General features: G+C 33.2%; 1 protein-coding gene and 1 non-coding gene across 7 annotated transcripts in view; one reads left to right on the top strand and one right to left on the bottom strand.

Moving 5' to 3' along the window:
• The window catches only part of HACE1 (HECT domain and ankyrin repeat containing E3 ubiquitin protein ligase 1), a 93822-nt gene that overhangs the window by 34156 nt on the left and 39311 nt on the right, over positions 1–20355 (top strand). For 3 of the 6 annotated variants that reach the window (XM_074187251.1, XM_074187249.1, XM_074187247.1), the window contains 5 exons: positions 3097–3179; positions 10648–10744; positions 10903–11004; positions 11653–11759; positions 17439–17685. The exons of 1 other annotated variant lie outside the window; for it this stretch is intronic. In XM_074187251.1, the coding sequence (XP_074043352.1) occupies positions 3097–3179; positions 10648–10744; positions 10903–11004; positions 11653–11759; positions 17439–17685 (636 nt within the window). The remainder of the gene's footprint in view (positions 1–3096; positions 3180–10647; positions 10745–10902; positions 11005–11652; positions 11760–17438; positions 17686–20355) is intronic. 2 more of the 6 variants (XM_074187248.1, XM_074187250.1) reach the window with 2 other exon arrangements.
• On the bottom strand, positions 8990–9096 carry LOC141490390 (U6 spliceosomal RNA). The gene has a single exon (XR_012469216.1). It is a non-coding gene; the product is annotated as a U6 spliceosomal RNA (small nuclear RNA).

The following is a 20355-nucleotide window of genomic DNA, read 5'->3' as shown; positions in this document are numbered from 1 at the left end:
TATTCCTCTAATAATGATTCCTTTGATTCACACTCAAATGTAATTCTTCCAAAAGTGTGATATTTTTAGGTTTGCCACTATCACTCAGGAAGACTAGTATTTTTAAAAGATGGGATTTTGCATCAGGAAACAGATTGACTTTTTGAAAAGTGTTGAGTATGTTCCCAAGTATAATTAGTCACCTTTTTTCTTCCAGTCATTTCTGTAGCTCATTGCTATTTGCATATATACTCAATATATGTACTGATGTGCATAGGATTTATCTTGATCATCTAACTTGATGTCTCAATGGTTATCCAGTTCTCTTTTATCCTGGAAAATGGACATTTTTCATTCATATGATTTGTGATTTACATTGATTAGAAAATGTGAGCAAAGACAAAGTATGACCTAATCTTCTCAAATTAGATTGATATGTATTTTTAAATTTTAGGAACAGCCAGGTTCCAACTACTATCTATTTTCAAAAACTTTTTGGTTGCTATTATTTTCCTTTTCAGCATTTGGAGATAGTGGGGAAATAAACTAATTATTTCCTATTTTCCACATAGATGCTCACTATTTCTTTTAAGTCAATATTAGAGTGTCAGAGTCATATCTATCAACATTGGATAGGTCAGCAAAATTATGCCTACAATAGAAAATAGAACCTTCAGTTCCAAGATGAGTGAGGAGCTACTAAAAGAGTGGTTAACTGCCCTTAATGAATTCAGATCATTAATCTCAGAAGAACTATATCCCAGGTTTTTGAAAAAACTGGTAAATAGGATTGCTGAAATGATTTTTGAAAGATCATGACAAACTAAAGAGGTTCTGTAGTATTGAAGAAATGTAGATTTCCCAGGCAGAGTTTTCAAAAGAGGGATGTGGTCTTTAAAAGGTTCAACTTTGATTGTGGAAAAGCTTTACTATGTATTACTAAAGAAACAAATAGAAAATTAAAGAAGTGATTTTTGGAAATGACAAGCATGGTTTCACTATAAGACTCTCTTGCTATTCTAACCTAATTTACTTTGTTTGCAGGCTTAACTAGATGGGTAAGTAAGGGTACTGCTTTTGTAGATTTGTACAGTCTACAAATCACATGCTAGATTCTAGCAAAACATGTGACAGTCTGCTATTCCTGTAGATGAGGTGGAGACTTATGGACTAGATAAGAGTATGGTTATATAAGTTCAGAAGGGGTTGGATAACTGAACCCAAGGGTAGTCATCAATTTCTTTCTGTCAGTTTAGCAGTCAGTCTTTTGGAGCACACCACTGGTTTGTTTTTGGCTATTTGTTCTTCAGTCTATATTTTAAAAATATTTGATCTTATTTTATTAATGGTTTTTGTTTTTATATTTCCTTTATTTCTGAACATATACTTCCCTGTCCCTATTTTTCCTATTGAGAAAACCATCTCTTACAACAAAAATTTCATAAGAAAAAAAGCAAATCAGAAAAACTTATTAATTTGTTTATATTAACAGTGTATTCACTATTCCATATCTGTAGTCTACACTTGCAGTAAAGGGAAAACATTGTACTTTCTCAGTTTTTTTCTAGAGTTGAGCTTGTTCATTATGATTATAACCTCATTTTTTTCCATTTATTTTATAATCATATATATTTTTATATTAGTTTTGTTTACTGCATCAGTTCTTAGAAGTCTTCCCATGTTTCTCTTAATTCATTATGTTCATCAATATATGTACTATAGTAAAATCATATTTATATTCATGTACCTCAACATGTACTTAGTTGATGAGCGTCTATCTGTTGATGATATGAAGATATAAATGGTGTGCTTCTAAATTTTTCAAATGGCAGAAAGTGAAGAATATAGCTGCCTCACAGAGTAGTAGTGAGGATCAAGTTAATTAACATGTAAAATGCTCTGAAAACTTTAAAGTGGCACATAAATGCTAGCCATTTTTGTTAGTATTATTCTTGTTATCATAACTAAAGTAGTATAGCATAATGGAATCATGGAGTATTGAAGAGGTGTTATAGAATTGAAGAAATGTAAATCTACCAGGCAGATTTTTCACAGAAGTGGAATGTTATCTGTTACAAGTTCAGCTTTGATTTTGGCAAAGTTTTGATATGCATTGCTACAGAAACAATTAGAAAATTAAATGATGCTTGGAAATGACAAGCATGGTTTCAACAGAGAGATTGAAAAAACTCGAAAGTTTTGCCAATTCTGAGATAAAATGTAAAGAGAATAAAAATAATATATTATTTAAAGTCATGTCATAAGTTGTAATTCAATATTTTAATGAGATGTAGTAAAATAACAATTTCTGTAGAAAAAGTTCTGAGGTTTTAAATGAACTTTACAAACAGTTTTATTGACACTAATATGTCCACCAGAAAAGGTAATGTGTTCTTCTTTGGTTACTTTAAGAGAAACCTAATGTCTAACTCAAGAGGGCCCTATTTTCCTCTACCTTGATCAATTCTGGGTACCACATTAAAGAATAGGCTGAAGAGGGTGATGAGGAAGATAATGATGGATTTCAGGATTATGCTATTGATGAGTCAATTTGAGCAGTGTTCATTCTGGAGAAAAGGAGGGAAATCTGAAACTGGATATAGGGAAAAACTTTGAAATAATCAGAATTATAAAAAAAAAATGGCAAGGGTTGCTTAATGCCTAAAAGTGCTTGAGTCATAGTAGGTACTTAATAAATACCATGAATTCAGGCCTTCTCTCTTACTAAAAGCTTTTAGGTACAGGCTGGATGACTACTTGTTGGGGACATTGTAGATGACCTCTGGGATCCTTTCCAGTCAGGATCCTTATGTTGCCTTGGGGCATCTGTGTTGTTGGAATCATGTTCCTACTTCCTTCCATCATGTATGGACCAAGACTGACTTACCTATTATAGAATTCTTTACTAGAGTGAATTATGTTTTAACGAGGCTTTGGCAGATAACTATTATGAGAAATTTTTAAAATTTATAAAAACAAATTTTAAGTTTTAGGAATTTTTCTGAATATGAATGAGATCTTGCTTGTATATATTACATTTGATTTTATAAATTGAAACTTGAAACTGATATACTTTCTTCTTTTCTTTATCTTGATTTTGACTCATTTTTCTTTCAGACAGTGCAGTGCTTGCTAGACAGTGGTGCTGATATTAATAGACCAAATGTGTCTGGAGCTACCCCATTGTATTTTGCTTGCAGGTATGGTATTTTATTTTTTAAAAAATGATTTTCCAAGTATAATATATGCCAGTAAGGAAAAGCATGGGACTTAAAATTTCAAATCAAGTAAATTTTCTTTTATGGAAAGTACTGTGTACTTTCTGTGCATTATATACCTTTTAATAGAGACCCTGGTCTTGTTATTCGCATTCTTGACTGAACAGGAGTATAATATTGTCATTTTTTTAATCTCCTGCAAAATAATTTAATGAAATCATCCCTGTTTTCTGGGAATTAGTTTTCTCTTCCTTTTTTTTGTTCCACCACAACTTTGGTAAATTAAACAATTGTATATAATAATCTGAAATCTTGGATTTTTCTCAAAGGTTACTTCTACAGACAACATTTTATTACAATTAATAATCATTACTGCAGTTGTAATCCTGTTTATCTTATGTCCTTTGTTGAAATTTAAGATATTTTCTTCTTTCCATGCATATAACTAAGTATAAAATATACTATAATAGAAAGAATACTCACTGAATTGGGAACCAGAAAACCTGAGTTGTGACTCTGACTTTTATTTTATCTACCTTATGTGACCTCAGGCAAATTATTTGGCTTTCTGGCCCTATTTCCTTAGGTTTCATTCCTTAGTTACTTCTGTAAAATGAAGAGAGTTGAATCAGATATTCTCTGTTTTTGCTTTACATAAGTTAGAAATAGAATGAAAGTGAGAAGTGACTGGTAGAAGCCACACAATAGCACTCTGGAGAGCAATCACATAGTCCTTTTAGGGAAAATGTCTGTCTGCTTTAGGGGTTTGTCTCTGACACTTTTCTTCCCCTTTAGAGTTACTTTGGACATACCTTTGTGGTTTGATCTTTCATATTCGAATGACTCTTCTCCCATGGGTGGGGAATTTTCCTTTACCAGTGTAGGTCACAATTTTTGAAGATCCTCTCATATATCCTGTCTGATTCTTGCCTGTGTTTTTCCTTAAGCTCTCTTGGGAAGGTGCATTGAAGAGTTTTTGCTGAGTCTTTTAAGTATTTTGTGACTACTGGTACACTGCTCTGGCTGTCTTATTCTTTATTCTCTCTACCTGATTGACTGATGATCTCTTCTATTTGAACATACCTGTCTTTTATGCCAGTTCTCTTAAGCAAGATAATGATAATTGCTGTAGCCTACCCATTATTTATCTTTACATTTGTCACTCTCTTAAAGGTCTGTTTTTTGGGGGGGACTTAAAATCCTTGTCTAATTTTGTCTGACTCTAGTCTGACTTTTCTCCAACTGTCTCACCAAAAATGACTAATCATGATTGGGAAACCCAAGATTCTAGAATGATCTTGTTTATGTTATTTTTATTTTTTCTACTCTGTTTACTATTAGATTTGAGATTTTGCCTGTCAGTAGAGGAGCCCACTTTTCTCTTTTCTTTGAATTTATTGGAATCTAATATCTATAAAGTAATTTTGGTTAGATCAAATCAATTTCTCCTGGTATAAGGTTAAGAGTTTTAGTGTCTGTTTCTTCTAAGCCACAGTCTTGTCAGAAACTAGCATGGCACATTTTCTTTCCTAGAATTTTAAATACATAGAGTTTTGTTCCTGGTTTTAATTTACCTCACTGTTTTGGATCATTTTATACTTTGTTTCTTTGAACTCAGAGCTAATTCTAACAGGAATGAATTTCTGGAAAGTATTTTATATATGTTATGGTATTTTATATCCCTTTAGAAATAAATTATTGTGATATCACATTGTCAAGCATTGGGCAATATTCTTGGGAACTGTTTTGACTCCAGTATAATTTTGATCAGATCTTTCATTGCCTTTCTTAATGCTTTTTTTCCCTTGTCTTTAAGTTTAGCACAAATGAACTTTAGAAATTTCGAGGAAATGATTTTGGAATAAATCTGAAGTTAGAATTATACTTAGGGGGTGGCTAGGTTGCATAGTGGATAAAGCACTGGCCCTGGAGTCAGGAGTGCCTGGGTTCAAATCCGGTCTCAGACACTTAATAATTACCTAGCTGTGTGGCCTTGGGCAAGCCACTTAACCCCGTTTGCCTTGCAAAAACTTAAAAAAAGAATTATACTTGAAGAATTAAGTCCATCATTCCAGAAGGGAGATAAAAATCAAACAACAATTTCATTTGTTATCAATCCTTTTAATAATGTCAAAGGTGCTAGAATTCCCGTCAGCCTGCATATATTTTCTTTGATAAGGGAATGGGAAATGTGTGGAAAATGAATCAGTTAAATCTGCAAATAGATTATAGAGTTGTAAAATGATAGAACTGGACTGAAAATCAGTTGAAATTGAGAGGTAATTCAAGAATGTTTTGCTTGATATAGAATTACAGGTTTTCCCAAGGGTGTCACTAGTAATAATCTAGGAAGTTTATTGAAGTAAACAGTACTTTGTATTTTTTATTGACCATCTAAACTCTTACCATTTAAAAAAATATTTAAAAAAAATTTATTTAAGGCAATTACCAAGTGTATAAGCTTGGATTTGAACTCAGGTCCTCCTAATTTCAGGGCTGGTGCTCTATCTACTGGGCCACTTAGCCGACCTCAAACTCTTACTTTTTTTTTTTTTTTTTTTTTTAGGTTTTTGCAAGGCAAACGGGGTTAAGTGGCTTGCCCAAGGCCACACAGCTAGGTAATTATTAAGTATCTTAGACCGGATTTGAACCCAGGTACTCCTGACTCCAGGGCCGGTGCTTTATCCACTGCACCGCCTAGCTGTCTCTACCCTTACCTTTTTAAAAATTATTTTTAATTTCCAGTTTACTGCTTATTTTCTGTGATATTGAATGTTTGCATAATAACCTTGTTAATTAATATATACTTATAGCTATCCCCAAGCATAATGTTGCTAAAGGATCTGAGGATCATCACTTTTTCATTTATGAGTTGAGGATGTTTGTGAGGTCAGGAAAGTGAACTTATTTGTTTAGGGTCCCCCAGTTAGAATAGCAGGATTACATTTCCTAATCTAAATCCATTTCACTTTCCATTATACAAACCTGCTTTATCACGCTTTTTCTATTGTCTTCATGCTCAGAATCTTAGACCCTATTTGGAGTTATTTTATTAAAAGTTGTTCTTTTAAGAATTAGTTGCTATCCGGTAGGCTTTAACTTTTCTTGTTCATTAAGCCATATCCAGTTCTTTATGACCCATTGGACCAAGTTGTCCATGGGGTTTTTTGGGCAGAGATACTGGAATTGTTAGTCATTTCTATCTCCACCATACTGTTTTCCTAATGCTGAATCCTGTAATTAGTGCCACTGTTAAGTGGAGTGGTAGAAATTATATTTTTGTTTCTACTTCAATTTGTTTCACAGTGACCTTTCATCTCATAACACTGTATCCTTTATGAACTCTGTGTGCTTTCTATTGTTTCTATTCATTATATTCATTGATAACTGACTCATATTCTGTTCTCTGAAGTTAGAACCATTCCATTGATAAGTAAAGTACCTATAACTGTCAAACAGAAAGATATCTATTTAGTGCAAAGCAGCTCCTGAGACAGAAAAGGAATTTAGTAAGCCAGACAATCCCTTCCAAGACTGAAGGACTCAAAATTCCAACCAGAAAGTACTTTTTGCTTGTTTCTGGATTTACTACTTGAACAAAAGATAGTTGAAAAAAAAAATCACTGAATAACTTGTAAGGTACCTTTAAAAAAACCACAACATTATATGCGCTACCTTAAAAAACTCCAGCATCTGTATGTGCTTCGACTCAGTTGATAGATTTAAATTACTTTGACTTGGAAAGGATAATCTATACATTGAATGAGTGTTAGAAACATTTTATTCTCCAAAATCTTTAGCATGCATTCTGATGCTCAAACTTAGGAAGCTATTACTCTTTTTTTAATTGTCTCTTTTTTCCCTTCCAAACTCTTCTGACCCTAATCACCATCTTTGTTGTTTCATCTACTCACCTACAAACCATATTCATATTTGGCTTAATGATCATTTTCTACCATTCTCATCTCCTGTGATCATCTTTGTGCACTTCAGCACTTACATTGATGTCCCATGCCATTTCCCCCCCTCAAAAACAAAAGGAAACAAGAAGGAAACAAATAAAAAAACCCAAAACACAGTATCTTGATTTTTTTTCAAGTTTCTCAGCTAAAACTCCCTTATTTTCCATATTCAGTCATGGTGACATATTAGAACTTGCTGTTTCTCAAAATTGCATTACATCTAACTTATTTCCCCATGTATAAGAAAGACTCTCTCTCCCAGGTATAAAAGATATGCCTTAATTTTTGGACCCAGTTTTTGAAAAAAAAATTACATAAAGTTATTGAACTCAAGTTTTATTCATCATATAATTCACGCAACTCCTCATCATTGTTAAAACTCCCATCATTAGCTTGTCCTCATCTGTGTTTGATGACAAATCACTGTCTTAGGATAGCCTCTGCCTGCTATCCTGCTTGTGCTCTGGTCTGTGGTTGACCACAAGCACTCCTTGGGCAAGTCTGGTGATAGATGCATGCTTAATCCATTTCATTTCATGAACCTGAAGCACCAATTGTGTCCTTGGAAATCAGTCACTTCTTTTTCATCAGCAATTCTTCTTGTCTCATTTTGAACCATCTTTGTGGACACAGGAATTCCAATGGCCCCTTACTCTTCAATCAATCCATCTCTTCAATTCCCTTTCTAAATCAAGTACATTTTGCTGATTTACCTCTCATGGCCTTCTTTTGCCCTGGTGTTTTCAGTAGGATTTCTTCTTCCTCTAGCCAGGAATTGGATTGTTTTCTCAGTTGGAGGGAGGACCAAACTGACATTCAGTAGCACAATGTTCATTCACTTTTGCAAACTGGATCCTTTTGAACTTGAATTCAGCATTGTATGACAATCTTTTCTGAGCCATTTCTGAGCCATCTTATGGCAAAATGTAACCTAATATACTGCTAACAAATGCGTGCATTTGCAATGAGTGCAAGGACAATTAGTGGGAAATGCAAGTAAAAAAAATCTACAATATGTGCAAAAATAAGTGTGAAAAAGTGGGAAATGCAAGTGAAAAAATCTAAGAAAAATAAGATGCTCCCAGTTTTTAGACCCCAAATTTTTCAAAAAAGGGTGTTTCTTGCACATGAGGAAATAGGGTAATATCTGGAACTTTGAAATTTTACCTCTTTTATCCTAGACACAACTTTTTCTTTTATTATGACTTTCAGTCCCTTAATGCATTCTGCCCTTTTACCCTCCTTACTCTAGCTTCACTCATTTCCATGCTTGCCTTGACTCCATGGTTAACCACTTGACGATTACACTAACTTTTATCTTCAAATGCCTTGCCTCTTTGACCTTACATTTTTACATTACATCCTGTAATTCATTATCCTTGGGAAATTTATACCATCTGTTTTCTCTGTTCCTACTCTAGGGTTGTAGAGCATTTTTGGAGAAAAATCATTAAATTAAATGAATTAACTTCACCTACAACAAATTTGTTACAAAACCATAACTGACTTCCTTGCTGCTAGAAAACATTTCATCCATATTGTTTCCTTCTCTCATTTCCCCAAATATTTTGAAAGTGTACTTCATTGAGAAGATTTAGGCCAATGATATGTTTTTTAGCAGTTTCCTTCATTGTTTAAGATTTAGCAGCTTTGTCACCTACTTTCTCTTTTTTTTCCCCAAGTAACAGAAGAATATAATTGGTTTCCTTTGTTTTCCTATGTATTTTATTTTATATATTTGAAAACATTATCAGAAGGGGGTCCATAGACTTCACCAGACTGCCAGAGTTTTCCCTGATAGAAAAAAAAAAAGATTAAGAACCCCTGACCCAAAGATCTTTTTTCTTCACGAATTTGCATGTCATCCTTGCACAGGAGCCATGCTAATCTTCTTTGTATCATTCCAATTTTAGTATATATGCTGCCAAAGTGAGCATCAAAGATTTTTTTTCTTAAAATCAGTGGTTTTTAATGTCTATTTTTTATGGTCTTCATATAACAATAACTTCTTATCACAGTCTCAGAAAGGTGGTGGTAGCCACTCCCAGGTTAGTACTGTACCAGCAGAAGGCACAGCAGAGATCATCTGGTTCCAGTTTTATTAGGAGAAAAATGAACTAGATTTAAGTTTACTTTTTCACCTTTTCTTCTGATCTTTCACAAAAGTGATGAGGGAGAAAGTGAAGTAAATAATGAAGGAAATTAGTTTCTTATACTGAGCCAGGGACTGTGACTAACAGAGAAAGATAGAGGAGGAAGTGAATCCTGAGCTGAGTATGTTTAGTGTTGTGGGAGGCTAAAAGTTAACTGGTGGTCTTGACAGAGTAAGGGTGTTTAAAAGCAATGAAAAGAGTTTGCAAATCTGAGCTTGGGACACAGTGACAGAAACAAATTCAAAATATTCACTTCCAACTAGTAGAAACAGCATTCCTTTACAATGATTGTTTTATAAACTGTTTAAATAAGCAGGAGAAATAGAAATTTTCTTTGGGAGATATGTTTGATGAAGGGAAGACTTATTTAGAGTAGAATGAAATTCATTTCAACAACTATTTTTAAAGTGCTTAGCACTACCTGTGTTAGGGTAGTTATGAAATTTAGATAAGTAAAAGTATAACAGGGACATGGAACATGCACAAATAAATAATAATAATAAGTACATTAAGGTATAAAACAAAGTATCAAGGCAGAAGCAGGATGTAGTACCTGAGAAAGAAAAAATAGAAAATGTCAAAGCATAGAATCCCAGAGTTGAAAGGGACCTCTGAGGCCATTTATATCTGAAACCAACTTATACTTGAACAATAATCTCTTCATCATCATATCCAAAGTGATTATATAGCTTTTATTTGAATACCACTAGTTTGGGAAAGAGCATCAATATTAGATTGGGGGGAAAAGCAGGAGGTCGCCACAGGAATAGTGGGAACTCTCCAAACCTATAGTCAAGACACATTCTTAGCTACCCATGGCAACTCAGTAAGCATTAATTGCCTTCTATGTGCCAGACACTGTGATAAGTGGTGGGGAGCCAAAAAAAGGCAAGGACAGTCCCTGCCTTCAAAAGAGCTTCCAAACCAACAGGAGAGATATCCAGCTATCTACAGTATAAAGAAGAAATTAACAGAAGGAGGCATTAGAATTAAGAGGAATAATTTGGACAGGCGTTTTTAAAAAAATGGGATTCTATGTGATTGAAGGAAGCCTGGAGATGGAGATGAAGGAGAAAATTACAGGAGGATGGATATGTGGAAAATGATCTGAGCTGAGAAATGGAGTATCCTATTTATGGAACAGAAGGGAGGAGATTATTTGTAGGGAGAAGGAAGAAGGAGGAGATAAGAGGACCCAGGACACAGATCTGTGACACCTGCAAGATTAGAGGGCATGGCCTGAATGAGGATTCAGCAAAAGAGGCTGAGAAGTCAAATAGTATAAAGAATAGCTCAAAAGAATAAATTTTAGCATTGGTTCTATGTTTTATACAGTCATGGCCAGAGAGACACAGCACAGATTCTTCTTTTACGAGGAGCAAAATATCTGTCAGATAAAAATGGAGTCACCCCTCTGGATTTGTGTGTACAGGTATGATTTTCTTTATTATTTTTTCACATTTCATAATAGAATGTGAGGCTGTTCACTGTTCCTTTACATGAGAGGTCTAAAGATTTTTATTGTGTGAAGTAGATACATTTTAAAAGGAATTTCACTTTTAAGTTTATTTTTAAATATTGGTTTTGTAGGGTGGCTATGGAGAGACTTGTGAAGTGTTAATTCAGTATCACCCTAGACTTTTCCAGACAATTATTCAAATGACACAGAATGAAGATCTTCGAGAAAATATGGTAACTGAATTTTAGAAAAATAATATGTACAGGTACATACTTAGTAAAATTTACATGTAAGATTTATAAATATCTTTCATGGCTTAACTGCTATGAAGTTCAAGTATCCAATAACTTGTGTTGTGCTTACTGCCAGTTTTAGACAAGTTTGAATTAGATTTTAGCCAGTGAATTCAATGTTTTAGGTTTAGTCCTCTGTGTCTTTGGTCTTTCCATATGATAACTATAATTTGCACGCTTGTTTCAAGTTCTCTAAGTTTGTTTTTGCTGTCAGGCTTTGTAATTTCTTCCTATGTTATAAGCATGCTTTGATAGTAAACTGCAAAACTTAAGATTGAGGTAATTTCATAAAGTGCCTGAGGGTGTTCTCAGACTAGGTGCTGCTGTCTTATTCTGAATGGTGAGGGCACTAGGCAGAGAGATTACCATTAGCTTTACTGTGGGACTCTGGGCTGAAGAATTATCAAAGAGTAAAAAAACTTAGTCCTTGAACTTCTGAATCTGGAAAAGATAAATTCACTGTGGAAAATTTCATTTCAAAAACTGTTTTCTAGCCTAGCTTTTAAAAGAGTAGCTGACTGATTGCCAGAGAAATTGTATGTATTATTGTAATCTTAATTACATTTTTGAAATTTCTAAAACATTCAGTTGCGACAAGTTTTGGAGCATTTGTCTCAGCAGAGTGAAAACCAATACCTAAAGATTCTGACAAGTCTTGCGGAAGTTGCTACCACAAATGGTCATAAACTACTTAGGTAAGAATTTGAAAATGCAAACAAGTCAAAAGAAACCTTTACCTCTTGGATTAATCTGTTTTAGGACCTTTTTCCTAAGAAACATTTAATGTTTCTGGATACCATCTCTTGATAATGATATTACAAGATACTAACAAAATATTAGTGCTTAGCAAAGTCAGAATTAATAGGACAAACACTGAAACTAATCTTATTTTATTTAAAAGGGTATTTTAAAATTTCTCATTGAGTATATTTGCACATAATTTCATAACATTTCATAAAACATTTAGCTAGACTTGTTAATGGAATGTTATCTCATACCAAGAAAATGTGAGAAATAGTATAGAAATGTGTATTGCAAATATGAGGAAAAATTATAACTGAGAATTTTCAGTTCTCTGTTAATTTTCTATGCCTGAACTGTATACCCTTATGTCTATTCTTTGAGAGTACTGTTTTCAAGACCTCATGAGCTCAGTGACTTATCACCAACAGACAGTTAATTCTTTCCTTCACAGTATGGACCTATAGGAAAAGCTTCGTCAACAGACACTACATTGTCATGCTTGAAGCAAGAAAACTTGAAGAGTTGTTTATGACTTGTCTCTTTTTTTTGTCCATGGTAATTTCAGCTTTGTTCAGTTCATCAACAAACACTTATTAGTGCCTGACATCTAAAAGAAACTGTTGGGAATTGGACATAAAAATGCATCACAGTCATTGCTTTCAGAATTCTTAGAATACACTGGGTAAAAAAGACCAAAATTTACCCAATTAACCATGGTACATGGAGGAATGAGATAAAAGCAGAAGTAGGGAGGAGTTCAGAACAAATTTCTGTGAGAAACTTGAAGAGGGTGAGATGATTTTCACCTGCATGTTCAAGGTAGACTTCATTGTGGAAGTGGCATTGAAATGAACTTTGAAGGAAGGAAGAGCTTTTAGTTAATGGAGATGGAAGAGTGTTCATCTCAGGTATAATGGACAGTATGAGCAAAGACACAGAAAAAAGGAGAGGGAAGGATGAAAGTGGGAGACAGAATAATCCAGTTTTGGACTGAATCATAAAAGTTCATGATAAAGAACTATATAAAATTGAATTTTCAAGATGAGGTGGAGCCAGATTGTTGAAAACCTTGAATTCCAGGTATTTGCAGGTAAATGATGAGAATATCTAGGAGTAATATAGAATCATAGGATCTTGGAATTTAAAAGGACTGATGTATTTATATAATCCAAAATATGTGACTATCCTATTTAACAATGTTGTCCAACTCAAATCGAATTAGGAGGCCACTAAACTGTTTATAAGACTTCTTGGGCTTTGTATATTGGCTGAGTTTTAAAATTTAATATCTATGTTTATTGTATTTTTATTAATTTTCTTAAATATTTCCCTATTACATTTTAATCTTTTTAGAGCAGCACTTAGGAATATTATGGACTGCATGCAGCCCAGGCTGCATGTTTGACATCTCTGCCTGTTTGACAAATAATTATCCACTTTCTCCTTGATTACATCCAATTTTAGGTAATTTGATACCTTATAAAATAATCCATATCACCTTTGGAGAGCTTTAGTTATTAATAAGCTTTGACTTAAATTGATCTGAAATCTGCCTTTATTTCTAGTTTTGCCCTTTAGAATAAAGTCAAAAAAATTATCAAATACTTGAAAGATTTCCTGAAATTTCTTCAGGCTAAATGTTTCTAGTTATGTAATTCAAATTTTTCGTAGTTTTGAGTTTTGTCATTCTGGTGAGGTTTCCTCTTCAATGAATAGAAAAATTTTAAAATAAGCTTGGAAAGGTAGGTATATAGAAAGTATATTGTGTCAGTTCCAAGATGGCCAGTTAAATATTTTTATTTTTAATTTTTTTGTAGATCATGAAGAATCACTTAAAATTTTTGAGTAGAGGAATGAGAACTATGTTTGAGTTTATTTTGGGAGCCAGATGAAGAATGAATTGAAGAGTGGTAGAACTGGAAGCAAAAAGACCAGTTAGTGAGGCTATTATACTCTAAATGAGATGATTCCTTAAATTTACATTTCTTCTATTCATGTAGATCCTGGTCAACACTTACTTATATTTTTGTTAATCATTGCATTCTCTTCTTCTCAGTGCTGTCATCTTTTCCTTTTATTGAAATTAAAACCCTGTTCCAAAGCTTTTATTCATGCTTTTATTCTAGAACTAGAGTCTTTATTTGCTGCAGTCTTTGCAGCATTTCTTCTTTACTAAATTTCCTCACATTTCTTCTTCTTTGTCATTAATCAGCAAGCACTGTGCTATGCTCAGGCACGCAAAAAAAGGCAAAAGACAGTTCCTATCCTTCAGGAGATTAGAACTTAGTAGGGGATGGTGGGACAGGATGTAAACAACATTGTATAACAGGATGTATTCAGGATAAATTGGAGATTAGCTAAGGGGAATTGGGAAAGGCATCTTGTAATGGATGGAATTTTTAGCTAGGGCTTGAAGGAAGAGAGGTATGGAGTGTCTGTAAGGACCAGCCAGTTGTCTAGGGTCACTGAATTGTAGACTGTAGGGGTAAGGAAGGGCTTTAAAAGTCAAGTGAAATTTTATATTTGATCTTTGATGTGATATGGAGCCATTTATTCAGTGGCGGGACTGGGGAGGGGGCCTGACATAGTCAGACCTGGACTATAGAAAGATCATTCTGACAGCTGAGAGGAGATACCCCCTGGAATGGGTAGAGACTTGAGGTTGTTCCAGTAATCACCCTAAGGTGATTAAAAGATCAGAGCAGACAAGGGTAAATAGAGGAGAAATGTTAAAATGGTAGAAATGACAGGATTTGTCAGCTGGTTGGGTTGTGGGAAGTAGAGTGAGGAGGTAAGGGTAACATTTAGGTTGTGAACCTGGGAGCCGTAGGAGGAAAAGAGAGTAAGTGTTTAGAGAATGCCAACAAGTGTCTGGCACTGTACTAAACCCCTTTAACAAATATCATCTCAGTTAATTCTCAGAACAACAGTATGAAATAGTTGATCTTTTATCTCCATTTTATAATTAAAGAAACTGAGGCATACAGCGATTAACTGACTAGCCCAAGGTTATACACACCAAGGCCCCCAGCTGTCTGGTTGTACTCTTGAAACTAAGAGAGACATTTTGAAAAGAAGAGGATTTAGGGGAAGAGAAAATGAGTTCAGTTTTGACATGTTTACTTTATAATATCTATGGCACATTGAGTTTGAGCAGATATTAGAGGTTAGGGCATGGTAAATATATTTGAGAATCATTAGCATAGAGTTTGATGATTAAAGTCATAGAAACTGATGAGATTTCCAAGTGAAATAGCATAGAGGAAGATGGAAACAGGGCTTAAGACAGAGCCCTGGTGGATACACATTGTAAGAAAGTGAGGCATTGACGATGTTTTAACAGAACAGACAAAGAGTGGTCAAGTAGGTTGGAGTAACTTGAACAGTGTCATGGAAACCTAGATTAGAGAGAAGAAAATTATCTAGAACATGATTGATAGGGTCAAAGGCTATAGGAATTGATAAGGATTGATAAAAGGCTATTAGATTTGACAATTAAGAGATTAGTAGTAATTTTGGAAGGAGCAGTTTTAGTTGAATGTTAGATGAGAAATCAGACTGTATAGAGTTAAGAAAGTATAAAGAAAGGAAGTGGAGGCACCTATTGTAGATGACCTCAGGAAATATTTTTACCAGAAAGGAGAAGAGGGATGTAGGACAATACCTGTGAGGATGGCTAGGTCCAGGCAGGGTTTTTTGAAGATGGAGTAGACTGGTAGAAATTGGAGCTAAATGAGAGAAGTGAGAATAATAGAGGGATGGAATGGGATCACTTATGCATGGAGAGGATTTTGCTTTAACAAGGAAATAGGGATGAAACTACAGTTAGAAACAGAAGGCATCTTGAGTAATATGTGATACTTGGTTCACTGTTTACCAAATAATTTCCTTCCATTTAGACCTTATTCTTTATCAGAAAGACCAGTCCTTTCAGATAGCTTCTAAAATCTCCTGTGTACCTGTTGATAATTAGATTAGTGTACTATTTTCCTTGTCTGTTCTGTAGGTTTATAACTTGTCTATCTGATTCTCCACAATAAATAATCTTCTTGCACATAATAAAAATATATCTATACTTTTTTTGTTCTGTCTTTGTCATTTGGTTCATCTTTCCTTTTTATGTTTATCCATTTTTGCTTGTAAATTTCTTTAGGGAGATGAGAGAACCCCTAGAGATTGAATTATATAGGAATGGCTCTTTCCCTGAAGTATTCTTGCCTCTTCTGGCTACCTATAATTATTGTCTTTATGATTCATTAATAATTATGTACTTAATTATGCACTTTAATAATTAATTATATTTTATTTCATTTTCTGCATGCTTATGTTTTTGTCTCCTTAGCTAAATTGAAAGCTCCTTAAGGGCAACTCAATTAAAAATTTAAAGGAATTCTTTGTTGGTAGAGAGATTAAGCATGTCATTAAAATCAGATCCCTGATATATCGTACTATGGTATGAAGAAGCAGTGATATATCTGGACAAGCAAATGTTTTCTTATTTGGCACCCAGCAAACTAGATGATCTAGCAACTCAGTTGGGAATCTTATACAGAGTGTCAGAAGACATGGAAATATAGCAAAAAAGATGATTTTATTGAAGAGGTTAAAGTAACTTGGGAATTACCTGACTCAGCTTCTGTTATAATTATATTCTGAGAAAAGTATTTATACTTCCTAGGAGATGGCAGTTTTTCATTCTACCTTTAGGCAAAGAGCCAAGATAAGATAGTTGCTATTAGTGATTTATATGTCAGTGACACTGCTTTTAGGGTGTGTCATCAGGAATAATTCAGTTTGAGTCCATTTCCTGTAACTTTTAGAGCGCTATATATATGTATATATGTGTGTGTGTCTATATATATAGTATTTTAGTGAACCTTATTTTGTTCCCTTCATTCTTGCAGATAGTGTTCATGAATTTCTTGACCCTCAAAGATGAATCATCTTTGGTTAACCTTCTGGTGATAAGCCTTTTCAGACTTAAGTAAGATGCTCCTTTAGACAGGAGTTCCAAATTCTGTGACTGGGACCTTACTTGAAGTCTTTCTATGTTGGTGAAAGGTTGATTGTCACTGGTATAGTTTTAAGAATTGAGGTTTCTCTCTTTATGAAAATGCAGTGTTGGAGAAGGACTATACAATGATTAGTGCAATTATAATTGATAATGCACAGTGAGCATTATGAGGGCACTGAAAATCCTACAATGCTATCTGAATTGTCAAAAATATTGCAGATTAAATAGTATCTCATGGGTTGACTTAAGAACCTAATTTCCATGTATTTATTTGTTTATAAACAACTCACAAGAAAGCAAACTTTTTAAGATTAAAGTATATTTAGGTACTTAAACCATTCTTTAAGAGCAAATGTTTAAAGAATAAAATATGTAATATTCATTTGATATTTTCAAAAACTTTTTTGAACATTGATAATTTTTCTCCTAGTAAATTGAATAATTTGGTGTCAATTAGAACACTTAATTTCTTCATTATGTTGAGAGGTGAGGAAGATTTAGATTAAATGAAATGGGTAATCAGGCCATAAGATAAATGAAAATCTTTAAAAATAAATCTGAAACTACAGATTTATTTTATTGTGTCTAATGTGTTCCATATTACTTTTCCTTTCAGCCTGTCTAGCAATTATGAAGCACAAATGAAGAGTCTCTTAAGGATTGTGAGGATGTTTTGTCATGTCTTTCGAATTGGCCCATCCTCTCCCAATAATGGAATTGATATGGGCTACAATGGGAATAAAACTCCAAGAAGTCAGGTGTTCAAGGTCAGAAAAGTATATGACGTTGTTAGGAAGATAGACGTTAAAGAGATGAATTTCACAAAGCATGCATTCTTTAATCAGAACCCTCATGAACAGGACGTAAGTTTGGTTCATACCCATATCTTTTTAAGTTAGGTATGTTTTTTCCTTTCACCTTTAACTATTCATCATTCAGACTTAATTGGTGAACTTTCTTCTTTCTTAAGAATTAAAATTTTTAAATATCTTTCTAAATATAGTATAATTATTTCAGTTATGTTTTACTATTAGATTGAAATGTTTTTATTGAAATTTAGAGTATTAAAAAGAAAATTAAGGATGTTTTCTTTGTATACTTTTATGCTTTACATTTCTTATTAGGGAGAGGAAAGAAAATATATTTTCAATTTGATATTTCTATATTAAAATATATTTTCTATAATGTATCCCAATCAATTATTTAATGCATATATTACACATTTAACACTCTCCAATTTGGTTTTGATTTAGTATTACTTGCTAGAATAACTTCAGTGAAAAATTGTTGAGTTATTTTCCTAAAACATTTTGTATTACATTAGCTTCTCATATACTGGTACTTACATAGGTGGAATCTTTGGCAGAAAGATTCTATGCAAAAAAATTTAAGGTAGTATTTATATTACCCCTTCAGTGCAAACCTTAAATTGTCACTTAGGCAGTAACAGAACAAATAATGGCTTTGAAATAATGTTGTTATTGCCTCTGTTTTGGCTTTCTATTTCTGTTTTCAAGTTTTGCTTATATAAGGCAAATATATGACTATTGTATATATACAAGATTTTGAAGGAAATATACAAGAATATTGTCTATATACAAGGATTTGAAGGAAGAAATTTATTTCAAATGACCTAGTAACATTCATCCATGTATCTTTCAGTCTCTATCTACAAATTATCTTTAAAAATACATTTATACATACATATATACATATACACATGTATATGTTTTTTAAAAAGATAATTTGTTTAAAGATTTTTTTAGGACATAAATATGTTTTAGTGTGATGAATGCTTAAGGGATTAATTCTTAAATTCTTTACTTTTATATTAAGATTTCAAAATATGCTTAGTAAAATAATTATGTCTCACAGAATTTGTTATTCACAAAAATAGCATGCTGTATTTATATAGTTCTTTTTTATATTGGGAACATTTAGACATGTATTAGGAATATCTAGTATACTAGCATTTTAAATTTATAGAAATTAGGTCCTTTCATACTTAGGATAAATGTAATGGCTTTTAGGAGGCTTTTTTGCTTTTTTTTTTTCTTCTTGTTTTGGTTTTACTGTGGCTTTACTGTGCCCTCTCCTGGAAGAAGGTGGTCAAACATTTCTTAATTCAAGTTTTCATATCACATTCTTATTCTGAAAAGAAAGTAGTGGTTAGTAGTGACAATTTGATTTCCTTGTCATGTTGAAAGTCAAATTCCTGATTCAAAGATTTTTGTTAAAATTTGTTATAAATATAACTTAACAGTTTTATTCCATGATGTCACATATGATTACATATGACCCATCTTTTAAACAAAGTGCCTGGCACATAGTAGAGGCTGAATAAATGTTTATTAATTGATTTTCTTGACTGATTGATTTTTTTTCTTAGTTCCCTGGAGAAAGGACTGGATTATTATTCTTATGCTTGTCTTAGTAGTCTTCAGTTTTGCCTTGTTAATAAAGTATTTTTCTGATATTTCATTAAAACCTAATTTTGTCACGTTATTAATACTTTTATCAGAAGATTGCATACTTACTAAGTAGGCTTTATATATGTATTTGCCCTTTAGGTCCAGTTTTTCTATTTATGATACCAGTACAGGTAGAAATGTAGGTCAGCCATTTTCTTCTCTTTAACTCCCCCCCCCCCATGAGCTTTAAAATTTTTTTGCAACTCCTTAATTTCTCTCTATACCATTTGTTACTGTGCATACTGTACTTTTGTTTATGTATCAGTTTTTTGCACTATGCATAATTGTTCTTGCTTCTGAATATGGTCTCTATCTTAAATTTTAGACTTTCCTGCTGACAAAACTATCTTTCAGGCTTTCACACTTCTGTTTATTTTTAATATGAACAGTTGTTAAGGTAAATAGCAAGTTTTAAAGGGCTGATTGCCCTTCTATGCTTTTAATCTTGTCTTTCAGCAAATCTTCAAAGGGCAGCAAATTGGGCCCTTTTTCATGTGGGTTGGAAGTGGAGGCTAAGAGATGGTACTGTAGCTTGCTGAGTGGAGTGGATTTCTCATGGCATTGGATTGAAAATCCATACATGTTTTTAGGAGACATTTCTAAATGCTACATTTTTTTTTTGTTTGTTTTCCGTGACTTAAAAAAGGATCCCTTAAATTTAATGTCATTAAACATTTGTTTACCCAGTGTCTTAGAATACATTGCAGTGGTGATCTGTGATAGGAAAAAGGAGTTAGCAGAATAAAAGAAAGTTTGAGATTAGATTTTTCAGGTAATGATGTATCCTTTCTGTACATTTTAAAATAGAGTTGTTTCCTATTTATGGGATTGTTACTAAAACAGAAATTTATAGGCATATTTTTTTAAAAAATATTTTCTTACCATGGACTTGTCACCAGAATTAAAGTATGTGATATTATCTGACTGAGAATATTTAGGGTCTCAGTGAATCTTCAGAAGATCATATTAATAACACTGAATAATAGTGATTATGAACTTTTATTGTTCTGCCAAATCACTTTGATACTCTGCCATTTAAGCTTGGTAAAGGCCTCCTTCAGT

This window comes from Macrotis lagotis, chromosome 5 (genome assembly GCF_037893015.1).
Source record: "Macrotis lagotis isolate mMagLag1 chromosome 5, bilby.v1.9.chrom.fasta, whole genome shotgun sequence".
Taxonomy (NCBI): domain Eukaryota; kingdom Metazoa; phylum Chordata; class Mammalia; order Peramelemorphia; family Peramelidae; genus Macrotis; species Macrotis lagotis.
The sequence above is the reverse complement of the archived record's forward strand: the minus strand, read 5'-3'. Positions and strand labels throughout refer to the sequence as shown.